This window comes from Chanodichthys erythropterus, chromosome 18, assembly GCF_024489055.1.
Source record: "Chanodichthys erythropterus isolate Z2021 chromosome 18, ASM2448905v1, whole genome shotgun sequence".
Taxonomy (NCBI): Eukaryota; Metazoa; Chordata; class Actinopteri; order Cypriniformes; family Xenocyprididae; genus Chanodichthys; species Chanodichthys erythropterus.
In genome coordinates this window covers 1,679,449-1,691,622 of record NC_090238.1, presented here as the reverse complement: position 1 = coordinate 1,691,622, position 12,174 = coordinate 1,679,449, and the positions used below count along the sequence as shown (strand labels likewise).

Below are 12,174 nucleotides of genomic sequence, written 5' to 3'. Positions count from 1 at the left end.
TGATACATATTCTCAGTTTAAACATTTGATATGTCATCTGTGTTGTATTCTGAATTAAATATTGAAATTTGAACATTCTGTACATTCTGTACATTCTTGTACAGTGTCACAACTTTTTTGGAATGGTTAAAATGGTGCTATCATTGTCTCGCGGTCCAGATGGAAACATGGTCTGGGGTCTGGCATTTAAATATCAGCGGTTTAGTTTGAATCACGATGCCGGTGTTGTGCCAGATTTTGACTCCCTGCCAAATTATTACCCCCCTCGTTGAAGTCGCTATCTGATTACTATGGCTGGGTACCGAACTCGATACTTTTTAGGTACCGATTGAACTGCCTCGATACTACCGAGTATCGAAAAGTGTCTTGTCATTCGGTACCAAATTTCGGTACCTCAGAATGGAGCCGAGGAGAGGGGCGGAGAAATGCTTTCGCTGTCTCGTTGAGGAGCAAGTAATGTTGCGCTACATTGTTATTTATATCTAAATATATAAAACTATACGCGCGAGAGAGACCCTATGTGCGAGAGCGCGATTGAATCAACGGTTTCGTTTTCAGTTTATCTCCGAATGGACGGGTGAGAAACGGCTGTTTATGTGAGCAGCCGGTTCACTACAGATACTGTTAACAGAAAACAAAAGTGTAGCACTGCCTGCAGAAACAGCGGAACGCGCAATGTTTTTTGTAGTCTAAGGTACAACACACAGCAGCTTTACATCAGCGTTCGTCCCTCAAGTCTATGGAAACACGCGACCGGTTCATGACAGGCTCGTTCGCCTGCACGAGCACAGGCTCTGCCTCTGGCTCCAGAACGCGAACAATTCTGCTGAAAAAGGTATCAGCGTCCTCCTGATACTGCGGATAATTTGCGGGTCGGGCCAAGTAATAAAAAAAAAAAATAACATTCAAATTAATTGCGGGTGGATGAGAGATGAATCATTAATGTGTTGATTTTAATAAAGGCACAGAACTCTTATTTCACGGTAAGACGCAACGAACTTGCGTCACTCTTACTTCCACTTTGATCTTGTTAATAATAATTAATTTTTTGAAGAACAATTGCTGAGTGATTTAAAAAAGAGCCTCACATACTTAATTTTTGCATTGAAAATTAAACTTTATTAAAACTATTTGCACTGATTTATTGTGTTGGGTAAATTTTTTTAATTTGTGCTTTTTTTATTCCCCGCAGTGGCTCAGGAGATGAGTCTTTGAGTCTGAAAAAAGTCAACAAAGTTAAAATATAAAACCAAAGATTTTTTTGAGGTTATGTAATCTTGTTTAAACATATTTTATAAAACTGGAACCGAAAAAGGTATCGTTTAGGTATCGGTATCGAAGTCAAGGTATCGGTATCGTCTCGGTATCGAAAATTTTTGAACGATACCCAGCCCTACTGATTACCTAATCCTAAACCTACCAATACTAGGGGGTAAATTGGGGGTAGGAATTCGGCACAACACCGGCTCAACATTGTGATGTCTGTCAGCATTGGTGACGATGGCATCATCTATTGGCCCAACCCTAATTACAATGCTATCAAGTGTTGTGCAGGCAATTAGCTTATTTTGTTGTAAATAAAAAAATCCTGACAGTGCAAATATAAGTAAAGATCAGGGCTTAAATAAAATCCTGAGCTTCCCACTTGTTATAACTTTTTTGGTGGCGTTTATGTGCATTCAACTCATAAATACACTCTTTCCGACATGACTTGAACACACCATAAGAGTTGAATCCAGCTATGAACAGTGAAACAGAGCACTTGATGAAAGCGTTCAGAGTGATGATGACAAATATGATTTTTGTTATTTACTAGTGTGCTACAAAGCCAGGGAGTCACAGGGGTCATATTTCATTTCAGAGCCGGTAATTGAGAAATGTGTCTGAGGATATAACATCTCATGCCTTCAGTGCAACAGTGCTAAAACTAATATCCATCCCCTCACTCCTATCCATAAGTTCAGCGTGAGACCGTCAGCATGCGAGTTTTCTGCAATTATCTCATTTACATGAAATCCCCACCCTGTCCATATCAAATACAAGCATACACACCCTGTGTTGTGCTCTATACTCACATCTCAATATCTTACAGTCAACGTGTGTCATATTGTGACAAGAATTCTTTCTGAATGACATCACAGCCAATAAGAACTCAGTTGAGTGTTCTTGAGTAGCTAACAAGAGTGCATGAGATTTCTAATAGAGAAAGTTGGCATTTACATTCAAAGGGGACCTATAATGCCCCTTATCACAAGATGTAATATCAGTCTCTGGTGTCTCCAGAATGTGTCTGTGAAGTTTCAGCTCAAAATACCCCACAGATCATTTATTATAGCTTGTCAAATTTGCCTCTATTTGGGTGTGAGCAAAAACACACCGTTTTTGTGTGTGTCCCTTTAAATGCAAATGAGCTTCTGCTCCCGCCCCCTTTCCAGAAGAGGGCGGAGCTTTAACAGCTCAACAACAACAAAGCTGGAGAATCTCAAGCAGCCAAAATGAAGATTGTCAGTAACGGTGTTCAGCCTTACATTGTTCAAACCGGAGTCGACACTGATGGAGAGACTCAGGAAGAAGTTACAACTTTTAGACGTTTCTGAATGGTTAGTGGATAAATTGATGTAGTTGCTGTGGAGTTGATTCAACTCATCCACTAGCATGTGCCGTCATGTTCATCTTTTGTGTTGAATTGACCCTCGTTTGTGAAGCAGTCCGGTGTAAAATGACGGCATGACAACAACACTCGACTACAACAACTCTTCCTCTTCTCTAAAGCAGCCCAACATGGCCCCGCCCCCTTTGTTGTGTGTTCTCGGGGGCGGGGTTTATGTAAATTTTAGGGTTTGTGATGTCACTAACCAGGGAAGAAGGTTGTTATAGTCCCTACCAGTTTGTTAATGATTTCTGTAAAAGAAAATATATCTCTTTGCATTGAACTTTGAGTGTTGTAACTTTGCAGATGTTGTTTATGATCAAACAGCAACATTACACACTAACTAAAGTTAAAGAAGTGAAATCATAATCAACCACCCCTTTAAAACAACTTATATTGCATTCAACAGTATACACTTTATCAGTATCAATACAAATTATCCTTTTTAAAAACGGTTTAAAATGTAAAAAATAAAGTTGGCAGTTTATCCTGCCATTACTTGTTGACTATATAGACTTCAAAATCATACAAAACACAACATCATTTGTAAATGTAGCTCATTAAAACAATATGCAAACCAAAAGTCTTGAGCATCCTCCCTGGAAGAATTTTTCAAAGCACACTGGATCATTTTGTTATCCGTGAAAATTGTGGATATCAGTCTGACAAATTAGGTTACATCAACGGAAATAATTGTAATGGGTTAGATGAAGCAGAAATAGAACATTTTTAAGGTTACCAACCCAAGGATTTTTACCACCCCATTAAAAAGTCCTGGAGGCGCCACAGTTTTTCTCTGCATGTTTAACAGTCATCAAAGGGCCTATACTGTCAGTAAATGCCCTAAAATTTGATTGACAGGTGTCACTGAGAGTCTTAAAATCATAAAAGCAGGTAAGTTCACCTGATGAAATTCATTAGTGCTGTCTTTCAAATCGTCTTTCTGATTTTCAGGATGTCAGATACATTATGATCTGTGCATTTCATTCATCTTGCCATGTCTGTTCAGCTTGGACTGTAAAAGTATTAAGTATTATTTATTTTAGTATTATTTTTGTAAGAAATAATGTTTTATTCCTTGTCCTGCTCGTCTGCCAAGAGCAAACCAGATCCAATATTAACTCTAATTTTAGAATAATATTATAACAATAAAATTAATGTCCCTGTGTTAATTTAGATAAGTCTTATCATTTCAGTAGAGTATTCTTGTGCTGCATTTCTTCTGTTTAGATGAGTGGAAACATCACACGCATGTATGCACATGTCCTCATCCATCTGATCTGCTGTTATCAGTCTCGCCCTCTCCAAGATTATGATGGTGTTACTATATTTACTGTGTTTTACAATGACTTTATCAGTCTGTGCTACATATGAATTACATCTGGGTGGATTACATATAACATTTATATATTAAACAGTTAAAAGTAATATTTATATAATAAAGGCACAAGGACATGCAACATTTTCTCTCTCTTATCAGAGATGAAATACATTTTCACTGATAAATGTGCTTGAATGTGTTTTATAAGGAAATTAAGTAAAAGGCAGCGTTTATCCTCCCCAGATATTTATTTACACAGTAAAGCTATTGAGTGACCGTTCACACAGAACTCTACTGACCCATTTTTCCTCTGGCTTTCTAAGTAAATGTGCTCTAGTCTAGACGGATGCGTTTGACAGTTGAACTTGCATCTTTTGCAGCATCATGTGGATGACACACCGCTCTAAGAACGCAGTGATCAAGTTACAGTCAATATTGATCATTCTGATTTTTTTTTTATGGAATATTGCATCCTCATGTGAACTCGGTTTCCAAACACTCTTTAAAAAAGGTACCAAACAGGGTTTTTCATAGTGATGCCATAGAACCATTTTTGATTTCCTAAAGAACCTCTCAGTGAACAGTTCTTAAAGGGGTCATGAATTGAGAAATCAACTTTTCCTTGAGCTTTTGATATATAAGAGTTCATCGTACTGTAAGAATATCCTGTAAGTTTCAGAACTGAAATCTTCCTTGTTAGTCCAATAAAAGCTTTTATTGACTCCAGACCAAGAGAACGACTGATCCTGGAATGTGTCTATAGATGGTGAAGCTCCGCCTCCACAGGAGAAATCAACGCTTACTTCATCATCACAGCGTTAGCCCCGCCCACTGGTGTGTTCGTGAGATGAGGAGGAGAGAAGAGCGATACAGGACTAAAATAACATTACCTTTCAAAGGATCCTAATGCAGGAATATGGTTATTTATTTTCATCAATGTGAATGTCTCAGTTGAGCTTTATTTATTTGTGTTCGGTTCATTTCACTGTGGATTCTTTGGTAAATCAATCGCATTTCAGCGCAAACAGACTTTTACGATATGAACTCGACAGTAATGCAACAACATGTCAGTAACTGTGTTCATTCTAATGCCTGATCTGATATTAATGATTCATGTACAGTCACATGATCTTTGTGTGTGTGTCAGTAAATCAAACCAGTGACTAAACGCTCAACTTCACCTTGTTTCTCTTAGTAGGAGGAAAATAATCTGTTATTTAAACTGTTATTTAAATTATATAAAGAAAGCGATCAAAGAACGCTCCCTTTACAATCGCTGGAGCTGTCAATCAAACAGAGTGAGTTTATCATTCTGGACTCGCACCAAAACTCCCGTTTTATTCAACAAATCTCTTAGTTACATCGTGTTTGCACTGTTAGTTGTGATGAAAACATTAGTTAGTGTGCAGAAATTGAGTTTCAATGATGAGATCACTGCTTTCATGAGCTCAACATGTCTGTGATCAACTACAATGATCATCACTGCAACCTTTCATGCCACGATCTGAATATAATGCCATATATTTAAATGTAATGCCATAGATCTTGATTCACGATTAGTTAACCTTGAGGGCTGTAATAGTAAAAACGTGCTAAATGTTTTCGAGAGAGTAATAATTAGTAATTTCAAATGGAAAGATGTCACTTATTTGTAAGTGTGAACTCGTGAAATGCCAAATTAAGAACCTTTACTTTATGAGAGTACATCTATTCAGTGTGATTGAGTCTGACAAACCTGTAGGTTAATCTAATTTTCTGGGTTAATGTTGTTTGAAAACCCTGTAAAACTTATATCCGCTTGTATAATGAATATACTGTACAACGCTCCAATTAGAGGTTAATTGCAGGTTAATGTGTCATAAATTGGAGTGTAATTCATGTCTGTTAAACCCCTTACTGCATCAACCTTTGCTCTCTACGAGCTTCTATAATTTACATGAAAATGCTCGTAAGATGGTAAAAGAACTGTACAGTCTATGTACATAATTCTACTACTCAATCTGGGTTTTAATGTAACCTAGGCGATTAATCTGACTTGCATGAAACCAGTTAATTCCTATGAGCGTTATGTGTCAGTGCAGTGGTGCTCTCCGTGCGCTTTTACGCACCTGGTTTCCAAACACGCCGATGGCGCAGGCGGTGGACACTTCATCAGAACCGAACCACACGGACGCGACCTGAGACGGCATCCCTAAAATGAACAATTGAGCAAAGGAACACGTGAACTGTCCGAGCATAGTGACCCAGAAACGGCTGGGCTGAACGCTGGCCACTTTGATCCACGTTCCCACGCAGTTGATGAAGGCTGCGAGCAGACCGATCACCCGGAGCCCCTTCCTCTCCAGCAGCCATGTCACTGGGAATATGAAGGGGATATAAGTCAACATATAGACCATTGACAGCCAGTCGATGGCGAATGAAGAGACGCTGTAGAATTTCATGAAGATGTTGTTGATGATTCCATACTGGATCCACTGGAACGCGTTGCACAGTGAATTTGAGCTGAAGACCAACAGAATGAGCCACCTTCTCCGGTATAAGCGAGTGTTACTACAGATGGGAACAGTGTTCATGTCTCGGCTTTCGGAAATTTCAACGTGATCCATGTTACTTTTCGGCGTCGGTCCTGTCTGAAGCGCGTCCTTTCCAAAGTGACTGTCGCCTTTTTCACACATTTTGTACAGCTCCTTTTGTACCGTCAGTCAAACCTGCTCATGAATCCAGAATCACGTCCCTCTGTCATATTAAGAACATTTTCCAGACGCATAATTTCAGCTGTAAGAGCGCACGAGGCCCCAAACATCCGGACACTTTGTTTCCAGCCCCAATAAAACTGATTCACTGCAAAGTTGAAGACAGAATCGTGCGTCCCTCCTGGAAACAACTCTACTTCTATCACTGATTCATGCGCGCGAGCTTCAGGCTCTACATCATCATCATCATGATCATCATCATCACTCGAATGATATGAGCAACTCTAGCACCTGATCTTCTGTTAATCATCAGCTTCTGCGCAAAATAATGATAGACATGCACAAGAACACTAGTGGTATAGTTGCCACATGACAAAAAATATGCTTTGTTCAATCTTAATTATGACATAAACGATAATTATAACATAAAAATTAAAAGTATGACATAAAAAGTAGAATTTATGACATTAATTTAGTATGGCACTATTATTACTTAATGCCATAATGTTAATTTTTAAAACTATAATTATGAGATAAAACAGTAAAATTATGGCATCAAGTAATAATTATGATATTTAAAAGTTAAAGAGATAAAAAGTCGAAATTATAATATACTAAGCCATAATTATTGTATATTAAGATTAATTACTTTCCTTGTCATAATTATGACATTTATGTTATAATTGGGACTTTAAATGATATAAGTAGTCTATGACTTGGTGTTAGTATGTCATAATTTCAACTTTGTGTCATAAGTATGATTTACAAAAGCATGATTATTTTCTTGAATATTATTCTGTACTTTATTGTGTACAGTGGCTATATTGTCCACTGCGCCCTCTGCTGGTTAGAAACGGCAACAACGCATCTACAATATCTTAACTAATAACACACAGTTACAGTAATTGATGTCAAATTCTCTGTCATTCTCTGGTACAGCCTATGTTAGGCAATGTGATGATGCTGTGCAAATAAATGCAACATCAGTGCTGGACTCACCTGGACTTTATTCCAGTTATATTCCTGGACTATATCACAGTGATAGGCAAATAATGTAATGTACAATGTTCTTTGATAACAATATAAAATAAAATAAACATTTTTGTTCATCTTTTCTGTGTTTCAGCAGTGCAACTGAAACCATTCATGTCTGGGCCTGATAACATGCTAATAAAGACTATCTGTAGGTCTTGCATTCACTGAAAAAAAAGGGAAACACAGATTAGCCAATTAACATATTAAAGAAAGTCAAAGGAAGTGTGAAACCACTAAATTTCCTCTCTTTGATGGTTTATTGTGCTTGAATGGTCAAATATAAATAAAATGATGTCAATATATTGTGTATTCATGTAAACACAGTCAGTTGTGTCTGAGGTTTTTAAGACAAAGTGATGCCTATGAATATTGTCCTATTATGCTTTTTCACAACTTACTTTAGTGTGTGTAATGTTGTTGTTTGAGCATGAAAAAGGAGGGGCTTCATAGAGACAGGACCTAAGCAGAGCGTTACTGACAGACTTAAAAAGATCCCAGGCTCCGGTTTTGCCATTAAAGCTTTATACTTGATGCTCTTCAGGGTTTAATTATTATTCAAAACAACAGATGGCAGTGCAGTGAAATATCAGCTAAACCAGCAAGAAAAGGCAGTGAAGAAACTTTACTAAACTTTACATTTACCCTGCCAGGTACGATAATATTTTATGTCACAAAACAACTAAAAACTGTTTAAGAACCAGCAGGATATTTATGATTCAAATCACGAATCTGCTGCATCACAATAAAAGTTCAGTTTCTGGAACTAATTGGACAATAATTAAAATAAACTGCTAAGTTATCAGGAGAAATCTTGTAATATAATGAGTAGGTTGCATGAACGTTTCAGATACTGACGTAACCTCAGTTCCCTGAGATCATTTCTACCTGGTAAGAATGAACATTGCATTGATAGCTGACGTTATGAGGAAATCCGTTTCTCAGAAAATAATGAAGTCTGATTGATGTCTATGCAATTGCACATACAAATGGTGTCTCAGCATGCCCAAGTGAGTGAGCCCATTTGCTCATATAAGCTGCCGCTGAGTGCCATATCATCACAACCTTTCAACTGAGGAAGCGGGCAAGTGACTGCAAACAGTGTAAGCATAACAACATGGCAAGCTTACGCATTATTCATACCCACCTATCTCAGGGAACCGAGGTTACGCCAGTAACCAAAACTTTCCCTTTCAACAACAGTTACAACATTGTGTTGATAGATGAAGCCATGGGGAGTGCAATCCAACATTGCCATGTTATTAGCACAGGACTGTCCAAGCCAAAAGGCTGAGAATAGGCCCTGTGAACCTGGTCCAGGTATGACTCTGGCCTCAACATTGGACACACTGGACAGTGAGTCACTGGCTTGGGGTAACAAGCCAAAACCAATATTAGAAAAGCACCACCATCTGGGGGCATGATGCATGTAACAGACTTGGTGCATCCAGGACCCTCAAGCAAACAGGATCCGTGCTTATAGAATCTGGCAAATGTAGAGAGCGAAGACCATCCGGCTGTTGCACAGATGCTGCTGATAGAGGCCCTACTGTACCAAGCCTAGGAGGAGGCCATTCCCCAGGAGTGGGCTTTCATTCCAATAGGACATTGCAGGCTTAAAGATTTAAGGCCAGTGCAATCGCGTCCATTATCCAACGGACAGTCTCTGTTTCATCACAATCGGGATCAACCGGTTTTTGATCCTCTGTAACAGTGGTGAAGAGCTTTATTGAGGACACATTTGGTGGGATTGGCAGCTACTAGCAACTAATGCAATGCCCTTAACACCTGGAACTGAATAGGGGTGGGGAACGAACACAGCTGTTTGGGGGCTGGTCCAGCTGATGCGGGACTTGACCTCCTCCTCTTCATTCCTGAAGCACCATGAGGCCAGGGACGACGTAGCTCTGAGGGCTTAGAGGGATGGGCAGCCTGGGTCTTCAATCCTGGGGGCTGTGGGCGAACAGAGGTGTGCCACAACGGCCTCTTCAAGCAAAGAGTTTTTCTCATACCCTTCTGCTCTGCACCTTCCACAGAGGTGAGGGTGGAAGAAACATGCATCTCTGGAAAAAATGAGGCTGGTCTCTGGCAGGAGGTTCGCTGGTGGCGCCCCAGCTGCAGGAACCACTCATCGAGATGGCTGTGGGACGGCTCGGTGGTCTAACTCCAGCTCCTTGCCGCTCTTGGAGAGGACTCAAAAAGCTCGGAGTAAAGCCCTCAGAGCTACATCGTCCCTGGCCTCATGATGCTTCAGGAGTGAAGAGGAGGAGGCCACGTCCCGCTTCAGCCGGACCAGCCCCCAAACAGCTGTGTTACTCCCCCACCCCCCATTCAGTTCCGAGTGTTAAGGGCATTAGTGGCTCATTCTGTGGCAGGGTGACAGAATCCTCAGCGGGGTTCAACCAGTCCTCCACATCCTCCTTGGACCTTCCAAACGAGACCAAGCCACTCGGAAGAGGGGAACTGGAGAATCCTCTCGCTGTGGGGAGAGTGAAGCACGCGGGATCTGGTCCGGCATGAGCTCACCGAGGCTCAGATTGGTGCGCCTCCAGCACTGCCAAGTCCGCTGCTGGGCTCTTCAGAACGGTGAACAAGTAGACTTAGTTTCTTCATTCTTGTTCCTGAAGTCAGTTAGGAGATGATCTCTGCGCTTGAAGGAATTTCTGATGAAATGGCACTTATAAGCGGCGGCTTACGCTGTACAGGTAATAGGCCCACCCATTTGCGCGTGCTGAGAAACCATTTGACATGATTCAATCAGGCTTCAGTATTGTCAGATTAAGGGATTTCCCCATAAAGTCAGCTATCGAAGCAATGTGAGTGAACAGTTATTGAAAGGGAACAACTTTTACTACAATTGTGAGTGCTTTTAAGCTTTAAAGTTAGTCAATATCAACTTCTATTGAAATCATCAACAAATGTAACATATTATAAAAATAACTCCTTGTTTTCCACAGAAGAAAGTCATTTCTACCAGAAAGACTCGGGAGGCAAAATAACATAACAATGAAATTTATTAACAACCAGAAAGCTAAACAATAAGATAAAGTTCTTTGGCGTAGGCCCCGTCCGTAGCACACATCCGAAGGGTTGTACGCTCAGCATATCCTGCCCGAAATAAAGATAAGTGTAAGTACCAATGCTTTATACCTGAGTGTTCGATAATGATTGGTTAGATCTGATCTTATGAATGACGTAACATTAGAGTCTTCCCAGCAGAACTCACGCTAAAGCTTTCATTTCTGGAATGACATAGGACTCAGTAATGATAACAATTTATATGTGTGAGTTTCCTGACCCTACAAGTCAGGGATGGGCAACTCCGGTCCTGGAGGGCCACTGCCCAGCAGAGGCCAGCTCCAACCCTAATCAAACACACCTGAACAAGCTAATAAAGGTCTTTAGGATTAGTAGAAAGTTATAGGCAAGTGAGTTTTTATCAGGGATGGAGATAAACTCTGCAGGACACTGGCCCTCCAGGACCAGAGTTGCCCATCCCTGCTATAAGTTAATTAAACACTTCCCTTACAGTCTCTTTCAGATCTGTAAAGCCATGGAGAGAAAGAGGAAGAGAGACAACGGGACAAAGACTAAGAAAACTACAAAGAAAATGGAAAACATAGAGAATGAAGGACTTTCCAGGGCAAATGAAGATGGCTAAACTGTTGGAACATTTATGGTGGAGGGCATGAAAAGAAAACACAAGGATCATGGCATTGTGGAGAATGATGAAAGACTGAATTTGGAAACATGTCTAAAGAGAGACATTGCCTGATGACACGTAATTCAAATTCCATCCTGGAAAATGAAATTGTCTATAATGCCTGTAGACATCTTTCTGAAATTCTTGAAGACACATGGATAAATAGGCCTTCCATCATGTAGAATATTGTTCGATACTCCAAAAACCATGAATATTCAGCAGAAGTCAGGAATGGAGTATTTAAAATGGTATACAACTCTGTGGAGACAAATGAGAGGATCTCTTAGAATTTAGCCCTAATATTGATGGTCTCTTACAGTTCAAAAATTTGCAGTGGTCAAGTTTGTATTCCCAGTGGCCATAACATGTGGAAACTCAAAGCAACGGTTGAAGAAATGATAAAATTGAAGAGAAAGAGAGTCTGTGGTACCAAGAAAGACACATGCCAGTTTAACTTAGTGGCATCGTCTGTGATGATGGACCTGCCAACCTTCTCAGGGTATTATGGATCCTAATATGGATGCACGGACCAAAAGAGACAAGGATGCCTGCAGGACACACTGCTGTTTTAAGCAACAAGCATGAAAATCTGAGATGCAGAATTTGCCAAATGCCTCAAGGGATTGAATGAAACTGACAGATTGAAAGCAGATGAGTACAGACAACTGAAGCCATACACAGAAAATATTGTTCTGAAAGGATTTCTGAGACAAGAGCTGTTTGACAACTTCATGTGCTTGTCCATCCAGGTCTCACAAGGAAATGCTGGTGAATT

At 40.0% G+C, this 12,174-nt stretch overlaps 1 protein-coding gene across 1 annotated transcript in view; it reads right to left on the bottom strand.

Annotated features, from left to right (window-relative positions):
* Positions 1–6,851, bottom strand: part of flvcr2a (FLVCR choline and putative heme transporter 2a) — a 29,714-nt gene extending 22,863 nt beyond the window's left edge. The window contains exon 1 of the mRNA XM_067367868.1: positions 6,080–6,851. Coding sequence (XP_067223969.1) covers positions 6,080–6,646 — 567 coding nt within the window. The 5' untranslated portion in view covers positions 6,647–6,851. The remainder of the gene's footprint in view (positions 1–6,079) is intronic.
* Positions 6,852–12,174: the final 5,323 nt, after the last annotated feature.